The 22,212-nt window shown below is 42.3% G+C and overlaps 1 protein-coding gene across 4 annotated transcripts in view; it reads left to right on the top strand.

Annotated features, from left to right (window-relative positions):
• Positions 1–21,376, top strand: part of PLEKHH3 (pleckstrin homology, MyTH4 and FERM domain containing H3) — a 68,899-nt gene extending 47,523 nt beyond the window's left edge. For 3 of the 4 annotated variants that reach the window (XM_075846618.1, XM_075846619.1, XM_075846616.1), the window contains 10 exons: positions 1,572–1,766; positions 2,488–2,645; positions 3,737–3,860; positions 6,456–6,753; positions 7,267–7,474; positions 9,660–9,796; positions 10,274–10,394; positions 10,932–11,396; positions 14,128–14,319; positions 16,102–21,376. In XM_075846618.1, the coding sequence (XP_075702733.1) occupies positions 1,572–1,766; positions 2,488–2,645; positions 3,737–3,860; positions 6,456–6,753; positions 7,267–7,474; positions 9,660–9,796; positions 10,274–10,394; positions 10,932–11,396; positions 14,128–14,319; positions 16,102–16,215 (2,012 nt within the window). In that variant the 3' untranslated portion in view covers positions 16,216–21,376. The remainder of the gene's footprint in view (positions 1–1,571; positions 1,767–2,487; positions 2,646–3,736; positions 3,861–6,455; positions 6,754–7,266; positions 7,475–9,659; positions 9,797–10,273; positions 10,395–10,931; positions 11,397–14,127; positions 14,320–16,101) is intronic. The other variant, XM_075846617.1, reaches the window with a different exon arrangement.
• Positions 21,377–22,212: the final 836 nt, after the last annotated feature.

Here is a 22,212-nt window from a genome sequence, read left to right as displayed (position 1 = left end):
GCACATTGTAAATATATTGACTTCTCATGTTAAAAAAAAAAAAAAAAAAAAAAAGAGCTCTAAGGTTTTGTTCACATGTGCGTTGGAGGCTCTGTTCGGAGCGTCCATTGTAGATTGTCAAAAATGTCGGACACCATGACAGAAACCCGATGGAAACCATTAAAGTCAATTACGTGCGTGCAGCACCATTGGTGTCCCTCATGTAACCGATCCGACACTGCCGTTATTTTTGTTTTTCTGTTCCTATGAAGGAACAGGAAAACAGAAATACTATGCAGATGTGAACAGAGCCTGAGATGCAATTTGTCTTCTTCATGTTGTACCTCTGATACCGAAAAGAGTTAAACTGGCAGTGGCTATTAGATTTTTGTCAGCATTTCCACTGGTTTAGAGAGGATCTGGTGACTAATGTCTATGTGGCCTCATTGACATTTGACCTTCGTCCCAGGACTCCATGGCGATCTAAGACATTAAGGTAATCACACTTTGTGATTGCGGTAGATCTCACATTATTACTGCTAATGTTAACCGATGGGGACATATGAAATCACACGTGCACATGCTGTTTCATGCACCCACAATTTCGCAATCGCAAAAAGAAACAAAAACGGACGTTTTAATGAAGGCTGTCAATCATTGAATGAGACTGCCTTGTGGACTCCTCAGCCCAGAGTGAGCAAGACTCACTAATTTACAAGTTATACTGATTCTTATTCTACAGAACTCTGTCGCTTGGCTTCACCCACAGATAGGACAGCAAACTCATTGTGATCGATCCGCTTCATGTACAGCAGCCATGCTGCAAGAACGTAAAGCTACTGCACAAGTACAGCTTTAAAATTAAAGTCTTTTCTGCTTCAGTCATTACCATTTACATACCGTGTCTGTTGGTGCTGATCTTCTGTTTTGTGCACGTTTTTGTATGTATGGTCTTTTATGTGACCCAAAAAATGGTCGCTTGTCGGCAGCACATCTCCTTGTGTAAACAAGGGATGTGCTGCTGACGAGATGCAAAATAGCGCAAACAAGCGCTGAGCAACATGCTGTATTGTTGATCGGCGCTTGTTTACTGGGCAGAAAACCCTTTTAAACTGGCCAATTATCGGAAAAACGAAATTTCACAGAACGCCTGTCCCAATAATTGCCCTGTGTAAAGTCGATGAACGAGCAAACGCTCTTTGGCTGATTGTATCGTTTTAAATGCCGAAAATATTATCGTTGTCGGCACATCTCCATGTGTAAACAGGGAAACGTGCTGCCGACATGATGATAATGTATGGGGACGAGCGATCGGAGTACCAAGTGCTCGTCACCATATATTACTGATCATAGCTCCTTGTGAAAGGAGCAAACTAGTGCCGATCAACAAGCTGTCTCGTTATCGGCACTCGTTTACCCGGGCCGTGTAAGACCACCCTTACCTGCAATAGATATTATTTGTTCTATACACATACACACACAGCAGATCTTTGGCAGATAAGATATGAATTGATGCCTATTAGTTGTGGCGTTTGCAGGACAATACGTGTGTCCACCAACTCTAATTCAGTTTTCGCTCTTCTTTGTCTCAGGGTGGTTGCAGCGCGAAGTTAGTGGCGAAGCCAGACGGCCCTGGTCCAGACTGAAGAAATACTGGTTTGTCCTGACTCCAGATTCCCTAGATTGCTATAACAGCAATGAGAAGCCTAACAAACGCTTGGGAAGCTTGGTGCTCACCAGCTTGTGTTCTGTCATGTGGCCATCTAAACAAACTTACAAGGAGACAGGTGAGCAACCATCACATCAGAACGGAGCAATCCCAGAAACCACCATCACCGTACATGACCTCTTATTTACAAGACACCGAGAAAATCTCTTCTTCTAATATTGCTCTGTCTGCCTATAAATGTATGCAGCATTAGGCCTCAAACACACGGTCATATTAGTACTCCGTACAACCTCTGGGTTTTATGGAGCTGTAATATGACGTCCAAAGGTTCTATGAGGCCCTACTTGTACCTCCTATGCCTCCGATTTCATACAGAGGTTCTTTTGCCATGTTCCAATGGACACTGTATTATGGAGGTATTCTTCCATTGAAGTAGTGGTTCTGGTACAGAATATCTCAAACATATGACACAGCATATGCTGGCACACCAAGTCTGTCCAGCTCTATAATACAGAGCCACAGGGGACTCTGCGTGCCCCGTACTGCTTCCTGCACACTGCTCAACCATATGCATGAGACCTTACAACTATAACTGAAAGATGTAATCCACGATTAACTGTTCTGGGGACTGAGAATATCTTACTGGGCGATAAATGGGGTGCCTCCTGTTGGGAATTAAGGCCCAAAATGTTGCCTTTGGTCAATGTGCTTTTACCCCCCTCCCCCCGGAAAGGATCATAATCAAATAATTGGTACGCAACTTGTTTTATAATGAGGTTTCATGTCTTGGATGGTTATTCACAACTCTGACCACTAAAACTTGCTCTGCTTGCCCTCAGGGTACTGGAATGTAACTGTGCATGGAAGGAAGCACTGTTACCGCTTATACACAGAACATCTCAATGAGGCTGTACACTGGGTGTGTGCCATCCAGAAAGTGATAGACCGCAAAGACCCAATGGAGACTCCCACACAGCTGCTGATAAAAGACATTGAAGTAAGTGGTCTTGACTCGAGACTGTACTTTTCTCCCTCTCTATGTACGTGTAGGACAGGCTGTTTTTATTTTAATTTAATTTTTTTCAAGTGGCACAATTGATTCCCTGCTTGTTCCTCTTAAGTTTAACTTTTTTGAGGTCTCCTCTTTTATCGTGGTCCTGTATACATATTGTTAGTAATCACGTCTTCTCTGACATGTTGTCCTTTAAAAAGTGCTTAATAGGTTGGCACTAGTACAAAAAGTGGCTGACTAACTGCCGCCATAAAATTGTCTCTAGCGTATGTCATGATTGGCAATCAGGCTGCTATATGGGGGTCATATTGTACCGAGCCATCCAGACCTTTAGATGTCCATATGCCCAAGATGGCCCGAGTCTGCCATAGCCACTGCTTAAGGGCTCTCAGATCTGTCTCATAGAAGAGGCTGGTCCTTGAGCTGGTCCCACCTTCTATGATATCAATTTGCCCTAATAAGACATTTAGACGGGTTAAAAAAAAAAAAAAAGAATTAAAAAAAAATCCCCTTTTTTTTTTTTCTTTTTTTTTTTTTTCACTTGCTGTTTTCCAAACTTGACACATGTTAATGATCGCTATAAACCGCTCATTTAGGGGCTGACACCCAGCTTTAACAGACTTTTGGAAAATAGCGGTACTTTCCTGCAATTGGTGTAGCAGAGGAAGTACCACTTTATAATCTATTACATAATATGGCAGATTTGTAATTTTAGACTAGAAAAGGGGTAACTGTATTGATAGCATTACTCAGTTGTGTATTGTTCCATTTCTAGTCGTATCCCCTAAATTATGGTTTAACCAGGAGCAGCTGCAGAATTTTCTGTTGTAATATATTTCACAAAACACCTCAAAATATCACATAATCTCAACTATTCTACGTATAAAAGCTGTCGAAACAGGATGTTATGAAAAATCTGAAGCTAATTTTCAGCTTTTAAGAAGGAAGTTTCACGGTCTTACATATGTTGTGTGTGTTCTGCAACACGAGCGGATAACCACTATTGTGTCAGCGCCGTGAGAAAGAAGGAAAAGAAAAATGCTGTAAGATTTTCTGTTTCTTTATTCTTTGTTCAGGAGAATCATTGCAACCAAGAAACTGTGGAAGAAATCTACAAATTGAACCCCATTCTACGGCATACAAAGAGCCCCCTCTATGCTCCACTTTTACCCTTCGCTTATGGATCTGACGATCATTCCCGTAAGTGTTGGGAAACAGTGTTTACTATTGTTTCACTTACATCACCTGAAACCAAAACCTCAGTGGTGGCCTTTTATGAAGACTAGTATAAGAAAAGCTCTGGTGTTGTTCCTAGCAAAGGTCTAAGGTATTATTCTACGAGGGTAGCTTGGAGAGGATGAAGCATTTGGCTGCTAAATACTCCATCCGATGCTCTGTGTAGTGATCTGTATTACTTTTATATGAATTATTTAAGTTGTATTTGATAACACCTCCCCACCCCCTGAGGCATCCTAAAAAACAAGTTCAGAACCATAAAAATCTATCCTAACTGCCCTTACCACTTCCAGGTCAATCACTTTGTCAAGTTTTAATGGGTAAAGGTGCCTATACACATTCGATGAAAGTTGTCCGAACCTGCTGATTTCTGCAGAACCGGCTGACCATAATGTGTATGTGGTGTCCCAACTCTACTCCGACTGCAGCGGTTGGGAGAAAGAAGGACTGGGCATTTGTTCTTACAGGAGATAAGCCATCACCAAAGGTGTCAAGCAAAGGTTTATTCCAATTTGCCCACTAAGCACACTTACACGTTTAGCCGAATGCGTATGTGAAGGTCGAGAGGAATATCGTTCGGCCAGACTCCATCTAGGGTGTATGGCCCCCTTAGACATTTATTGTATATCCACAAGACATGCCATAAATCCCTGATAGGTGTGGGTTCCAGAGCTGGGACCCGCCATCTATCTCAAGAACTGGGGTCACCAGGCAGGACGTGGTTGGATGACGCCCACTCTCGAGATAGACACTTATAGCATATCTACAGGATACACCTAAGGTGGGAATAACCCTTTAAGTCTTCTCACCATTCAAGTGTCATGCATTTCTTCCTAAATTTCCAAACTTGCATAGGTGGTATATTGACTGCTATCTCAGACCACGATATCATAAACTTCTGATTGTCCAGATCCCTTCACATCAAAATTTAATAGACAAGTTCAGATTTTTCTTCTGATATTGGCCAGTAAGGCTAGGGGACAAAACCGCTGTGTACTATAGCAATGCAGTTTATAGACATATATTTGTGTTTGCATCCGAGACCGTTTTTACTGTAACCTATATGCAAGAAAGATAGTTCATATATCACTGATAATTTACTACTTTTTAGAAAACATTCATTTGACCCTGTTAGGTGTTTACATCGCTCACTTCATCACATATCCTAAAACCAAGGTGAGTCCCCATTTTAGAATAGGGGGTTGGGACATGCATATTGCTCCCTTTATGCATTTATAACTACTGACGTATAGCACATTATAGTCTATGGCTCAACAACGTCTCTACCAAGTGCAGCAGAGAGGGGATAACAACAGCCAAAGGGGCACAGGGAAGAGTTTCACTGCCCGTTCTTTCTAGTGATTAGTGGGGGTCAGATTAACCAGCTCTGCAAAACACAGCAAAGCCTTTAAATGACAATTATACGTAATCTCTCATTATGCAAAACAAGATCCCAAGCACGTCTGCGGTGACCAAAGTATAACTGGTAATCCATGATTTGATCATCTGAAAAACGATCATTTACCGCAAATGTAGCTCGTCACTTGGGGGATTCCCATTACCGCAAATAAGGAAATCATTGTCTTTTCATAAGGACCCCAGACGCCAGCGAGTTTGGAAATGTCTTAGTCATTCTCTGTCCTTTGATCCCTTGTCTCTACTCCCTCCCTCTAGTCTGGCTGACAGAATAGCACAGACTTCCCTTATTAAATATTAAAATGAAAGCTTCTGGGTTAGCTTCTTATCTTCCATTTTTACCACTTTTGTGTCGTCTTTTCTGGAAAACTGATCTTTGACTTCAATTATTTATTCCATACGGTGGCACTGCACAAAGAACAATCCGTGTCTGTATGCCGTATTAGGGCAGATGGACATCATAGATGGGGGGTCTCTATTAGCCAGAATGAAGCGCCCCTTTGGAAGACCCAGCGAGTCCATGCATTACATGGTCAGCCATTCATTCAGCGGATTTTCGAGGATTCGAGAAGCCAGACCCAACAGCGATCAGATTTCTGCCATCTATTTGAAAAGCAGGAACCTTCAGGAGACAACCACTTTTTAGGCCTAATTTTAGATAAAACCTTATTTTGTCATGTGTCTAGTATCTGTTAGTGAGAAGTCAATAATACATCAACACTAAATAACTAGAAAAGACAAACTAGTCCATAATCATTTAGTTACTTATAGCAACCGAACATACTTCATCCCGACGATAAAACCGCTAGTATGTAATTCTTTGTAGAGAGTAACGCCACTGTTGTTTGCGCTGGTCTTCTTACATACCCCAGTATTTAGCAGAACTTTATAAACTGTGTAATTTTTTTTTTTACGTGTGTGAAGAGGAATTGTGGGAGCAATTATCTGTCTCCTGTATAACGGATGGTGATTAAGCTCTTTTAAGTGCACCCTTTCATGTATTTGTATTTGGCATGTCTCTCTACAAATGCAACTGGTTTATAATTCTATAGATTTCATGTGTAGGCTGGTGCAGATCACATATTCGTATTACACTTTGGTGGGTTTTGTGTTTTCAAATGTTAATCTTTCTGCTTATTTCAGCTCATAACGTCAAGGGTTACACAGCTCTACGAGATGAAGCGGTGAAAATATTTAACTCCCTACAGCAAATGGAGAGCGAACGAGACCCTGTGCCGCTAATGCAGGGCGTTCTTCAGACGTGCCTAGACCTACGGCCTCTACGAGACGAGGTTTACTGCCAGGTTATAAAGCAAACCACAGACCCACCAGAGCCAGGGAGTACATCTGACCTCCGATATTGGCAGCTGCTTACTTGCATGAGTTGCACTTACCTGCCTAGTCCTGCTGTCCTTCGCTTCCTACAGTTTCACTTGCACAGGTAAATTGGTACCATAGCCTGTTACATGGAGTTAGTTCTTAGGACCGACTGCATGACATGTTAATGACCATTCTGTTTTAAAGTGCGCCCTGACCCATCTCTTTGCCCACTAATGGAGTGACTAAGAAGTGTGATATGTTGTTATTTTCATGCTGCTCAATGTCTTTCTTGGCCAAGTATAGACGAAAGCATAGTGCTACCAGCCAACGAGCAGGTAGTCAAGTGGTTCATAGACTACCTAAACTTGCACACCCTAAGGGTGAACCCTTTTTGTTAGGGAGGACCAAAGGGGCTCATGTAGCGGTAACTTCTGCGTTCATAAATACAATCACTTCTGAATGAGTCTTCATAAGTGGAAGTTACCAACATTTGACCCAATAGCACAATGCCTTTCAGATCAGTGCTTGGGAAGGGGGGGGGGGGGGGGCTTTGCATCAGACCTTAACGTGGTAGGGTACCTCATCACAACAATGGCTCAGCATTTTGACCGATATAATATGTTACCCTTCCTAGAATGAAAGGCGTTTACCCCAACACGGAAATGGAGAATTGTGCCGATTTCATCCTGTCGTCTCTGGCCAAGACAAAACAGCGCGAGTATGTGCCATCCTATGAGGAGATCTCCGTGCTGATTCAGAGGCAGGAGTTGATATGCACCGTGTACTACCCAGGATGTGGTGTCTGTAAAGTTCCAATTACTTCTCATACTACAGCTGGAGAGGTGAGATATTGCAGGGTGACTACACCAAGCCTTGTCATTTAAATGGGAAATAATGTCTATTGCTATAACACTTGCACTGCATCCAATGGGCTTGTGCGGAGGTTGATGAAAGGAATCTCAATGCCATCCATTACATATATAATGTATTAAAAGCCTTCCTTTAAAATACATTATTCACATACTCATAACAGGCAGGTACTATTTTACACAGCCAGAGATTATTACGCTAACCGTGGGAATTATGGGCAGAGACATGAATTGTACCTTTTTGTGCCCCTGTTGTCCAGCCACACATCTGGAACTACTGGTTTAGATGCAGCCAGGGATAATGAATCAAACTTGCAGAAAACTGTTTTGATCTTGTTAGATCTCATCAGTGCAGGGTATGGATCAATGAAATAGCTCCAATATTATAATTTTTTTTCTAAAAACACAAAATACTAAAAATAAAAATTCAGCCTTTACTTTTGTAATATTTTAGTTTCTGAGCCCAAAGGTGCATTCACCTTTGGATAACCTACCATAATTTATTAGGGAATTTCTTAAATATCTGTTGTCTAATATAGTGTTATTATTTGAGATGAAGTCTCGTTCTGACAATATACATGCTGAGCTATGTAAATATGCCATTATTACCCCACATCTGTAAGCAGACTATGGGCTGCTTTTTATAGCAGCATGTAGTCTATTATTCTCCTGTCTATTGCCTACAAAACTTAGGCTTCTGTACTAACCGCTCGTGCTTGGTGACATATTTGCAGGGCAACAACAGGTCATTTGATAATCCCCTCTGCCTTGTAGCCTTTTTCCATGTGCCCCATTGTCCCCGCTCAGACCCCCCTCTATGACCCAGCATCACTAAGTATCAGCGGCTTCTGTTCTGGCAGCCCGGCCTGTCCTTCTATCACACTGAATAGCCACCATGTAATGCTACATTTCCTCTGCAGCGGTTACTGCAGGAAAAATGTATAGCTGTTCACAATTTCCCCTAACTGATCGCCGGGGGTTTCAAGCTAAAAAGGGGTTACTGCGATGAGACACCCACTTTAAGGGATTTTTTTAACATATCCAGGTAGGTTCACCAAATTGGACCTACAGTTTTTGAGACCATTTTAAAACCCACATTAATGGCTTCCTATTGTAACTTAAATGTCATCTAACTTTAATATAACCCTAAAGCTGGCCATACACTAGAGATTGGACGGCCGAAAAGGTCGATTTTTAGATAACTTTTTGCTAACTGTCGGAGAATTATCGTGACACGAACGAGAGGGACATATGCCAACCCAAGGCAGATATCTGGAAGTGTCGTTCTGTCGGTTGGATTTTTTTTTCGGTCGTGTCGGTGCAGTCCTTAGAAATCTGTTCATGCTCAACAATAGATCTGCATATCAACAAAAGAAACACAGATCAAGGGAGAGATCAATTGTCGATTTGTCATTTTACGGCAATGTCGTACAGACCAGTTATGAACAATAAGTCATTTATAAAACGTCTGTCTAAAATACCTAATATATGGCCAGCTTGACACAATTTTAATCATTATTTCTCCCCAAAAAAAACACAACAATTTCTCATACCAACAAAAAGGTATAGCCCATTGTATGATAAAATGTTATAAAGTTGTCCCTCTCTCCACTAATAACCAAATAATTGATGTTGGCCACTGATCTAACTGATCGGCGTGGGCCGTGTAAACGAGCGCCGATCAACGAGACCGCTCCTTGTGAAAGGAGCAAACGAGCGCCGATCAACGAGCTATGTATGGGTACGAGCGCGTGTTACTACGATCATTCGTCCCCATACATATCTATCACATTGGCAGCACGTCTCCCAGTTTACACAGGGAGATGTGCTGCAGACAACGATAATATCTTGGGCATTTAAAACGATACACTCAGCCGATGAACGAGTGTTTGCTCGTTTATCGGCTGTTCGTTGCCCTGTTTACACAGGGCAATTATTGGGAACAAGCATTCTGTGAACACTCGTTTGCCTGATAATTGGCCAGTGTAAGAGGGCCCTAACACCCTGTTATTTTAGTGAGTTATCAGTTTGGTTTGTCTGTATTTATTTAGCAATAGTCTCTGTTTTAGAAGAAAGCATGTGGGCTAGACACTGGCTTCTTACATGCATTGACTCATTGTAATGAAACTTACTCAACTTTTTTTTTCTCTCGAAACAGTTGGTAGAAGAGCTAATTAAAAAGCTGAAGCTGACCTGCAGTCGAAACGTGTTTGCCCTCTTTGAGCAGAACAACCATTACGAGCAAGCGCTGGGCAAAGCCACTATAGTTGCAGATACCCTCACCAGGTTTGAAAAGTAAATAAAGCTTTACAGTTTTTGGTTGCAAAGTGGGAGGAGGGCACAAGTTGTTGGTCCAAATCCTTCTGATTCAGAACATGTGTAAATCTTGTCACTGACTGGATGAGTTTGCAACGTCCAAAAAAACGTGAGAATTTAGACCATGTCTGTTGAGTAAAAACACATATTGTACTATCTGGCTGCTCTGTTATCTATGCGGCAAACAACATATGACACGCTTTCTCCAGCTGTAGTATTTTCCTACGTCACTTACACATGCCAGAAAATTACATTCTTGGGGGTCCAAAAGTTTGGACCCACAATGTGTTGAATGAAAAAGCACCAAAAGGCTCTTATCGGCCTCAAACAAAAAGTCAGGTTAATGGTTACTTAAAATCAATAGGTTTACATGCTCTGCTATCTCGAGCTACAGAAAACCAAAAGGATTTTTTTTTCCCTAAATGAGGTCACTAAAGTTTTTTTTTTTTTTTTTAGCTTCACGTGTGAAGAGAAAGGGTTTGAAACCCGATGGAGGTTATACTTCAAGCTTTACTGCTTCCTAGAAACAGAGGATGTCCCGAAAGACAGCTTAGAATATTCTTTCCTTTTTCAGCAGGTATGTGACAGATCCGCATTTTCTAACCTATCTACCAGTTGCTGTGTCGTTTGTCCATATTTACCGATGAGGTCAATTACTACACAATTCTATGAAAAAATTTGTGACCAATCTGGAGTGGACATAATGGTCATCCAGAAAACAATGCCTGCATTACTTTCTGCTAGTTTACTAGGAATTGATGTCACAAGGCAAGTGGTACTTTTATCTGGTGGCTTCATGAATCCGAGTGACTGGATAGTGAATCAATGCATTCACTATGTACAGGGAGTGGGAGCTAACTTGAGGTTTATCGCATCCACACTTGCTTTGCAATCTATGGTTCTGTGAGCAGACATTTCGGCCTGGGGGGTGGCTGACTGTGAATTACTTACGGGAAGTCCAGAAAAATATCTGCCCCCATGATGACTACTTTCTCACATCTCTAGTTCTGAGAGCCTTCAGAAATGTTTCTATCCATAATTTTGTGCCCCTTTAAGGATTGAGAAACCCGTTTTTTGCTTGAGATGTGATTATGATTTGCACCTTGTCTTGTAGGCCCATGAAGCAGTAATCCAAGGCTATCTTCCAACAAATGAGGAAACGTTGCAGTCATTGGCAGCTCTTCGTCTGCAGTTCCTTAATGGTGACTTTTGCCCGAATGCACCTTTCCCTCGGCTAGAGGAGCTGTTTCCCATTTACATTCTTCACTCTCGGGCTTTGGCGTCTAGTAAACCTCACATTACATCAAAGCCTTCCTGTCCCAGCCTTCACAAAGGACTTTTCTCAGGAGCTCTTCCCAATGGATTGTGGAACAACTCTCTAGTTAAACAGAAGGCGGAGGAAAGTCAGAAGTTTAAGGGTCGTGTGAAGGAGGAAGGGGCCAATATGATGTCTGCCATTGTAGACAAATGGAAGGCTCTTCAGAGCATGGATAAAACTGAAGTCATGGCCACTTATCTGTCCATAGTTAAACAGTGGTCTGGTTATGGATCCACGTTATTTGACATTGACTTTTATATGGTAAGTGGAGTTTTTTTTAGCTTCTTTTAAGGCTCTATGGGAAACTGATCGGTTTATACATTGCTTGCTTGTTTTTCCTCGCTATTTTTCCCTAAATGTCAAAGTCGAGCTGCTGCGGTGTCAAGGCAAACCCATTCAATTGTATTTTTCTAAGTAAAAATGTGTATTTAGAAATATTTAGTCTGCATAAAGAAGTAACCAGTAAATTTTCTTCAGATATGAAAAAAAAAAAAAAATGCATCAAACTGCTAAAGACGCGCACACGCACTAAACTATGGCCTCAGGCCGTGTTTTAGGAGTATAACGTGGCAGCATTTTATTTAGTGTCAGTGCGACAGCCCAATACCACCTGCAGTTCTACTGAGCCAGAGTATAGACAACAAGAAATAAAATGAACAAAATATAAATGAAACTGCTCATCTCCAAAGATACAATTCTGGTCAGCATTGTTACTTCTGTGCATGGATGTGTGGTTTCCAGGCACAGTGGCTGTACTAAGACATTGAAAAATAGAAGTATAGCGATATTTCCATTCTCCAATATCGCTGTATTGCTCTCGTCCAGTCCAGGTGTCATGAAAGGAGTAGGCTACCCACTTCTAATGTTATTCTAATTTTTTTGGGGAACCACAGGTGAAATGAAGAATTACAACTTTTACATTTAAAGGGATCCTGTCATAAACATCTTACCTGTTAAACTCACCTGACCCCTCAATGGCCGCAGCTGTCCAGAGTTCATTCCTGCTCTCTTCTTTCCTGAAGTGCTCCTCTGTCAGTAAATATAGTCGTTTAAACTTTTCCCGCCTTTTATGGTAATTATTTTTCCCTCTGGGATGCAGCTTCTTAACCACGCCCACTGCCACCACCTGTCCGGCCCTGACTGGCTAAGGAGCTGTCAATCAAAAAGGAGGAGGTGGAGTCCACTCTGAGATGCTGGAGGAATGAAAATCTGACTCTTTTCAGATGAAGATTTGACTCTTTTCTGCTCATTTGCATACGGCGTGGGACCACTGAAAAACGGAATGCTAAAGTTACAGCGCTTACTTAGAACATATTTATAGCTTAGATGACAATGATTTTTCACCCACTTTCACCAGGTATTGCTGGCTTTATAGCTAAAATGCTGGTGACAGGTTCCCTTTAACTCAATGTTTAAATTTAACTCAATGTAACGTAGGGTTCGTGGACCCACTGGGCCGTACCGCCTTGGCGGTATGACAGCTGGCCAACAGGGCGCAGGTCAGAGTCTATAGTTTATATAGGGTACCTGTGGCAGCTCGGACAGCAGGGCAGGCTTGGCAGCAACTAGGCAGCAGATAGACATCAGGCGTGGAGAAGCAGGACAGCCGTGGTATACAACACGGCTAGAGCTAAGCATGGCACTAGATCAGGATACATGTTACAGGGAACACTGGGAGCAGGAAACACTAGGGGACCATTTGCAAGACAGACTTGGAATACGACAACAAAGCTCAGGTGTGGGAGGATGGGGCTGGGACCTTCTTATAGCCCATGGTGCTATGGGGCAATTCACTCAATCACCAACATGCGTGCGCTCTTGCTTAAGTCTGGACTGAGCTCATGAGCGCACCCTGGTGGTCACTGTGGCGCATGATGGCCATACGTGCAGACCTCTCTTGAGAGAAGGGCATTGACTGGATGGAAGGAGTTCGTGGTCAGCAACCCCGGACCTTACACCTAATCAAAACCTATGTCCGAAAATTGGAAAATGCCAAAGTAGTACAAAAGTAACAATATTTATTGATAATTCTAAAAACCGTTGCACGCAGCTATACAAAGACATGTACATTAAACACATGTTAAAACCAGTGTTACAGGAAGATGGACACAGCTGGTAGTATAAGGTATATACATCTGCATGCAAAAGGACACTAATTCCACACGCAGTAAGGACTGACACTGCCTATCAATTGTACACTGTCTCTTTATACAAAAGTAAAATATAACTATCAATGCAGTATTGCTATCAGCATATAATAATTATATATATTAGATAATAGGACCACTGAAAGGCGGTCAAACGCATAAACATTTGCATCTAATTTGTAAGTGCATTATAACAACATAGATGGCCAACTGGTATAAAGTCTAAAGGAATTTGCCAAGTGTATCCTCAATAAATCTATAATGTCTGAATAAAATATGACAGAGCTAGACAGAGAACCAGTCACAATATATTATATTCAGATGGATATAAAAATAGCCATGTACAGACATGAGTCTGCCATAACATATATATACTCTTGCTGTTTCCCCTCCGCACACCATCCAACATACATTTTGCGAGCCTTCTTCAGGGATAGGGGACTATATAATGCATGGGGCATGTTGGTTCTCCAGAGCAAGAGGAGCTCCTTGTAGTCAGTCCTTTCTATGGCAAATAGAGGAGGGTCCTGAACAGAGGACCCCCTGCCTTAATTCAGAACTCCTTAATTAGGTATTTGATCATGTGTTTTCTATACTAGACCTTCCCTTTAATGAGTAATACTCAACTGCGTTAATATGAAGCGCGGTGTTCATAGGTTCAGTACGGTTTACACCTTTTTGTCTTGAACGTTTTACGAAACCCTAGTAATATTGGAAGCGTTTGCCAAATATTGCATTTTAATGTTTGTGTGCACAAAGCCTTCCAATAGGAGAAGGCGTCTCGTATGATCAGAGTATATTCTGTAACCGTATGGTCACTGACCACTTGTCTATCTTTCATGCAGAGTTCTGTTGGGAGTTTCTCACAGCGGCTGTGGTTGGGCATCAGTGCCACCTCTATTAGTCTCTACAAGCAGGGAGAAGTGGATGCTTTTGAAAACATTCAGTACAGTCAAATCACATCCTTTGGTGTTTCGGACAATTCCACGTTTAAAGTGTCAGTGGGAGAAAGAGAAATGATCTTCGAAACGACTAAGGTGAGGTTTACAGTAAAACCAAACACTGCACCTCAATGTGATCAACCACCCTGTATTTAGATAAGTGCCACAGTGAAGGCCCCTTTTACACGGGCCAGTTATCTGGCAAACGAGCGTTCAGAGAACCCTCGTTCCCAATCATTGCCCTGTGTAATGTATGGGGACGACCGATTGGAGTAACGAGCGCTCGTCCCCAAACACAGCTCCTTGTGAAAAGAGCAAATGAGCGCAGACAGTTGTCTCATTGATCGGCGCTCGTTTACACAACCCATGTCACGCAGTGTAAGAGGACAGTTAGGGTACATTCACATGGTGCAGGGTGGAAGAGAACCGCACTATTATCAACACAGCAAATCGCAAGTAAATATAAGCGGGTTTTTTTGCAGTTTTTACCACGATTGCGATTTGCAGCGAAACGTACATAAATATGTGTGTGTGTGTCTAAGGCTGGGTTCACACGACCATGTTACGTCCGTAATGGACGGAACGTATTTCGGCCGCAAGTCCCGGACCGAACACAGTGCAGGGAGCCGGGCTCCTGGCATCATAGTTATGTACGATGCTAGGAGTCCCTGCCTCGCTGCAGGACAACTGTCCCGTACTGAAAACATGATTACAGTACGGGACAGTAGTTCCACGGAGAGGCAGGGACTCCTAGCATCGTACATAACTATGATGCTAGGAGCCCGGCTCCCTGCACTGTGTTCGGTCCGGGACTTGCGGCCGAAATACGTTCCGTCCATTACGGACGTAACATGCTCGTGTGAATCCAGCCTAATATTGCAGCTCAGCCCCAGTCCCTTTATTGAGGCTATGTTACAAAATGAATCACAGCCCATGGACAAGAGTGGCGCTGGAAAGAGCAGACTATATTTTCTAATCTCCGACCATCCACACTATTGTGTAAATGTAATAATTAGCCTTTTAAAAGAGCAGTTTCATTACAAGTCAGGTCGAATAATGAGTTAATCTTTAAAATGGATTTTGTTACCTCTATTAGGCTTCGTTCAAATCTGCGCTAGGTACACTTTTTATTTTATTTTTTGATTGCTGCGATGGATCTACAATGTTGCAAAAAGTCTTCAGTAAAGGGGTTTTTCAGGTCCTAAAGATAGGTCATCGATATCTAAGACAGTGGATCAGTGGGGGTCTGGCTCCCCATACCCCTACTCATCAGCTGATTTGAAGGCTCTGTGGCGCTTTGATGATTGCTGTGGCCTCTTCATTGTTTACTAGGTTCATATATTCAGTAGTGACTGCAGCTCAGTCCCATTAATGTGAAAACCCTTTTAAATATGCCCTATTTTGAGTCTACATCTGCCATGCAGAACTATGCATCTCCATGGTAACAGACATCAAACCAACCTTGTGTAGTCTGATCCCGCAGTCATAATTTCTTCCTAATATACATTTGGTATATCAGCGGTAAGTTGGGGACAGATCGAAGAGAGTATGACTACAGGATCAGACTACACAGGGTTTGTTTGTTGTCTGTTACCATGGAGATGCATAGGAGTTGCAAGCTGTAGACACACAACAGTAGGACATGTTTAATAAAGACTATTTGAAAAGATGCTATATTTATTTTTTTAATTTTCGATGCACTGGAGCAATAAAAAATAAATGTAATTCTAAACTTGGTTGTGAAAAGCGTACATAGCATTAGATATTAAGGCTGAAATTGAGTCTCTGTAGATATACAAGTATTTGGCCCCCACACACTTCACTGGTACTAGAGGGATATTTAGTCACGTAACTTACATCTGCTTGGTTTGCTTTCAGGTTGATGAGATCACTCAGCTTATTAACATGTACCTCACCTGCATCAGTAATGGGTCTCCCCATCCTGGTGAAAGCAGCAGCAATTCTTCTGAAGACCCGAGCCAGCTGGTCTGACCTGTGCCATCGATCACTACAAAGGGTTAAGACAATGCTACCCGCTCACACAAGTGGTAGATGTTTTACTAAATGCACTCAACCCTGAGGAATTCACAGCTTTATAACCTGTATACAAAATGATCAATGTGTTTATGGACTCCCACAGAGAAGTGAATATTATGCCATTCATTTTTTTTTTTTTTAACCAAAAACGTTCCCCGTTCAGCTTCGCTCCTGCCATGTTTTCTTTACACAATCAGAATCCACCCATTTGCATGTTCATAAACCACACAACAAATGACGTTCTCAACCCGGATATCAATCCCCTTCATATTTATTGGCAAAAGACAATGGTTTTTCAAGGGAGCTGAACAAATCATTTTTTTATTTTATAAATGTTTTTATTTTTTCCCCAGCTTTGTTGTAAAGGAGAAGTAAGGTTCTTGTTGTTTGTAAAATTTGTGCTTTTATATAAGGGAAAAACTGAGTTTGTTTCAAGAGCACTTTAGTCAATGTTATTTCTATGTTTTTAGTGTAAAGGACTATTGGTACAACAACAAATCTATCTGTCCAAATGCAGACTGGATATGCCATAAAATGTCTGATAGGTGAGGGGTCCACACCTGGGACCCTCATGCATCAGGATAATAAGGGTTCGCTTACTCTCAGACACAGTCTCCATACACTGCAATGGAGAGGTGGCCTTGCCATTGAAGCATATGGGAGGTATGGAAACTGCTGCCACATAAGGGTATGTTCACACACTTACTAAAAATACTTCTGAAAATATGGAGCTGTTTTCAAAGGAAAACTGCTCCTGATTTTCAGCTTTTTTTTTCTTTTCATAGCAAACTCACGTTTTTCGCTGCAGGTTTTTGGAGCTGTTTTTCTATAGTCAATGAAAAACAGCTCCAAAAACAGTCGTGTAAAAAAAAAAAAGCCCCGTCGGAAAACAGAACTCCGTATTTCCAATTGAAATGTTTGGAGGCGTTCTGCTTCTGATTTTTCGGCCCGAAAGACGGCCGAAAATAAGCTGTGTGAACATACCCTAAGTGTTCTTTCAATCCCCGAGTCATGCATTGAACCCTTTGATGACATAAGTTCGGTTCATTTGAACCGTGGCGGTAAAGGCGTTGTGGACGAAACGTCATTATTTGAAAGAGGCCTAAAATGTTGAAGTTATTTTTAAGCCTGTGCCTTCTATTGAAGATATTAAACCAAAAAAATAGCCATTTGTAAATACAAACACTTATACCCGTTGGGTAACTGATCATCAGTCCAGACAAGGTGTGAATATTCCATATAGCGGTGGTTCTGGGGTAACACTCGTACTAACATTCAGTCTCTCTGCTCCCACTTACAGGGACTGTACACGTTTGAGTTCCTCTCCTGTCTCTGTTGGATTCGTTTTGCACTGGTATCTTTGTACCATTACAGGTAATATACTGGTGATGCCAAAGTGTTCTCTAACATTGGATGTGAATATCGGTGCAGGAAACATCCAACAAAGACCAGGTTGTGTTTGCTTTGGCAACAAGGATGGAAGCCGCTTATTGTAAACATCTTCCCCACGTTCATTGTATGAGGTTATACCAGACACAGCCCATGGACAGGAGTGGTGCGGTTTACAAGCAGACCCTTTTTTCTAATCTTAGCCTACCCTTGTAAACTATATAGCTGGCATTGCCACAGTTCCCGTATGTGTTCACCCAGAGCAGATTTGTTTCAGAAATGGCTGCAGCTGAAATTGTCCTATACATGTGAATGGGATTATTTCTGCAGCAAGTACATGGATTTTTTTTTACAAATTCTACTCAAATATTTAGATAAGTCAGCGATGCGTTAACATACCCTTGATAATCAAGTGAATAGGCGCCGAGCTGCAGATCGCCCGCTATGCAGCATATGAAGCCATCTGCTTCTGGCTCCGTACACTGCATAGTGTGCAATGACATTTAGTGCCCACAGGCAGCCAAAGCATCTGATCGGTACGGGTGTCAGCCTGATCTGTCTTGCGGAATGACTGGTAGGTTTTATTATTGAGATCAGTGGTTGTCACCATTATATTTTGTTATGGCTATTCCATTAAAGGGGTTGTCCAAGATTATAAAAACATGGTTGCTTTCTGCTAAAAAAAACAGTGCCCAACCTGTCCACAGGTTGTGTGTGGTATTGCATCTCAGCCCCACTTATTTCAATAAAGCCGAGCGCCAATACCAGACACAACCCATTGACCAAAGGAATGCAGCTAAGCGGCAAGTTTGGATTTAGGACTTGGGAAATGGCTTAAAGAGGTTGTCCAAGACTAGAAAAAATGTGGCGGCTTCTTTCCAGAAACAGCACCACACTTGTCCATGGATTGTATCATGTATTGAAGTGAATTGGGCTGATCTGCAATACTGCACACAACCTATGGACAGGTGTGACACCATTTCTGAAGGAAAGCAGCCATGTTTTTAATCCTGAACAACCCCTAAGAGGTTTTTGTTTAGTCTTTGGTGTCAAATCTCTTAGGAAGGGGAATCTATAAGAGTTTCTAATATATTCTAGTACATGGCATTACCATATTCGCATAGAACAGTCATTTTGCATTGCAAGTACAGTTCCACAACCACATGCAAATCATCAACACGCATACTACAATTTTATTTCTCTTTGGTAGAATTTTAACAAAGTAAATTGAGAACTGCCCACTTTTTTTTTTTTAAATTCTCATTTGTTAATCTAGCATTACGGCTGTAAAATTGCACTGCAGCTGCGTCATGGGAACCTGGTGGAATGGACTTAAAATAACTAATGCCCCATTTAAATCACGCCTTTGGCCTTGAAGGGATTTCCCCATGAGGGACATTTGACATTTCCACAGGATATGTCATAAATGTCAGATTAGATGCGAGTCCCACCTCTAAACGTAGTGAATGGCAGTTACGGAAGCAGCGTAGCATGCGAGCTACGCGGTTTATGAAACTACTATTCAGTTCTATGGGAGTTAAGGAAGCAGCTCAGCGAGTTACGCGGTTTCTGTATCTCCCGACCACATAGTCAGGAAGTGGCCCGGGAGTGAGCGGTCACACAAAAAGCTTGAACGGGGTTTAGGGGGTCCCACAGCTATCTGACATTTATGACCTATCCTATGGATAGGTCATAAATGTCTCTGATGGGAAAACCCCTTTAAGTTTAACTTATACATTAAACAAAGGCTGTGATGGGTTCCAAACAGGGGCATCCGTCACCCATAGACTTTGCAGTTTACTTTTTTTTTTACTGGATTGTTATATTGAATAGCATAGTCTACTACGCTATTTTACATGTAAAAAAAAAGAAGCAGGACAGAGGCCAAAAGGACACACTAATGGAGCCCTATTCCTGTTTAGTGTGTACATTGGGAGCTTTCCTGGCGTACATGCCAAGTGTAGGTCCACAACATGCAGTGAACCGGACCCAACTAGTATAAACCAGTGCTTTTCTCTTTCTTCACGGTTTCTAGTGGATGCACATAAATCTGTTTACACCGTGCAGCACAGATGGCAAATTATTTGTGCATCCATGTAATAAAATGGGTTAGTCAGGCCCTGCGCTTACCCTGAAAGCGTACACAGTAGTTATGCTGCGTAAAAATCACACCGCGTGTATCCGACCTGGAACCTGCAGCACCTAACGTCCGAAGAAAATCGCACCACATTGTATTGCGGTTTTTTGGATGGAATTTCCGCTGCGTAAAAAAGCGATCATACTTACCCCCTCCCTCCTTTGACGTCCACTCCAGCCTCCTGCGATGACGTTGCAGGCCATGTGATGCTGCAGCCTATGATAGGCTGCAGCGGTCACATGGGATGAAATGTCATCCCAGAAGGCCAGACTGCAGGAAAAAGGAGGGTGTTATGGGTATGAATTTATTTTTTCCAGAGTTGCGATTTTTGCGGGGTAATCACTGCGATTACGCCGCAGCACTTGATTTTCTGTTGCTGGTTTTCCCCATTGCAAAACCCGCAGCAGAAAGCCAACTAAAACGCAGCATAAATTGACATGCTGCGGAATTAAATTACGTACCCCCAGGCCAATTAACGTTTACGCGGCAGCAGTTTTTTTTCCGCAGCGAGCGTGGGCATAAGATTTACTAAATGTCATCCACTTTGCTGCTACTGCAAATGCTGCAGAATTTGCGCATATAATTCTGTTGCGGGAATTCCGCAGCGTTTACGCTACGTGGGAACCCGGCCAAAGGTGTTAGAAAAAAAAATTATTGTTGTCCATGCGCTGTGTCTGGTACCAGAGACAGCCCATAGACAAGAAAGGCACTGTGCCTGGGGAGGGGGAAAAAAATTAATAAAAAGGCCTATTTCTAAACCTGGACAAGCCAATGTCTGCTGCACTAGGAACCTTTAACATCCAAAGGAATTTACCTCAGTAATGATAAACCAACTTCCAGTTACTCATGGACTTCAATCCCAAAAAGTCCACCTTCTAACTTACCTCATAGTTAAGTGTACGCCTGTATTATCTGCCTTTCTATACCCAGAATGTGCCGCTGTGCCCTGAAGTAGAATTTGCTTGTACATTTTAGTGTTTTTAAAGCTGCAGGCAGCACCCCCCCCCCCCCTCCAGACAGATCCACATCATAAATCAAATTAATGATGGTCTTCCTAAAGTATCCTAATATATTGAGTATTGGCGGTGGCAGGACATACAGAAGTTCTCTTCAGTAATTGCTTGTTCATGTCTGTATACCACAACAGTGTGTAGTATAAATGCTGTCATATCGGCCACTCAAGCTCACAACTGAAAATTGCGCCGTTTGGGATCGGTCAAGTGTTTAACAGATGAGATTTATAGGTCACCTGTCTTTAGTATTAGTAATAAGACACACAACTACACAAACTCCTAGTGAGGTTTCATGTAGGGGACAATCCCGTTACAATAGTGACAACCGTAACAATATTATATCATCACTGCCCTCACTGATAGGAAGACGTGCCATGTGGCTGACAGGAGCCACTGTACAGTTCATTGGGAGTTTGTATTAAATCCGTTGGTCTGGGAATTTCCCCCATGTTGCACTGTTGTACAATGCCTTGCCCGATGTGCAAATGCCAAAAGTTTCACCTGAAATGACTTGCCGTATTCAAGATGTGTTCTTCAAAAATATCCTGTTTTTTTTAAATAAAAAATATTTGACAAAGTTATGTTCTTACATTTGCTTGGTGTGATTAGTTCATGTACAGGCAGTGAGATTGATAACATGGCTATTGGCATACACATGGGCAAATAGGTTTACCAGCTATAATGGATTAATTCACTCATTCTTAGGCCAGACTCACACGAGCGTGTTCGGTCCATGATATACGGTCCATATGCCGGCAGTATTTTCCGGACCGAACACGCTACAAGGAGCCGGGCTCTTATCGTCATAGTTATCTATGATGCTAGGAGTCCCTGCCTCGCTGCGGGGAAACTGTCCCGTACTGAAAACATGATTATAGTACGGGACAGCTTTCCCGCAGCGAGGCAGGGACTCCTAGCGTCATAGAAAACGGACGATAAGAGCCCGGCTCCCTGCAGTGTAATCGGTCCGGGAAATACTGCCGGCATATGGACCGTATATCATGGACCAAACACGCTCGTGTGAATCCGGCCTTAGTGGATGAATTCACCGATGCTTTTCAAAAGTAGGGTCTGTTCACATATGGAAGATTTGTTGCAGGAATTGGAGTGTCCCATTCATCTGAATAGGGCTCGTAGAAGTCCATGCACATGCCGCAGCAGCAACCCCATTAAGATGTATGGAGTAGCTTAGTCACAAACATTTCTTCAATCTGCCACGTGTTAACCCCTATAGATGACTTAGTAGAATTCCTGTGCTACCATACAGGAACTCATGAGTTTGGAAGTGCAGGGAGCCACACCACCATAAGGGCTCAGGCACACATCCATGAGCTTTCATACGGCCGCAAAACACAGACCGCACACGGATGGTTTCCGTGTGTGGTCTGTTATTTTAAACGAACCATTGAATCG

This window comes from Rhinoderma darwinii, chromosome 13, assembly GCF_050947455.1.
Source record: "Rhinoderma darwinii isolate aRhiDar2 chromosome 13, aRhiDar2.hap1, whole genome shotgun sequence".
In the NCBI taxonomy this organism is placed as follows: Eukaryota; Metazoa; Chordata; class Amphibia; order Anura; family Rhinodermatidae; genus Rhinoderma; species Rhinoderma darwinii.
The sequence above is the reverse complement of the archived record's forward strand: the minus strand, read 5'-3'. Positions and strand labels throughout refer to the sequence as shown.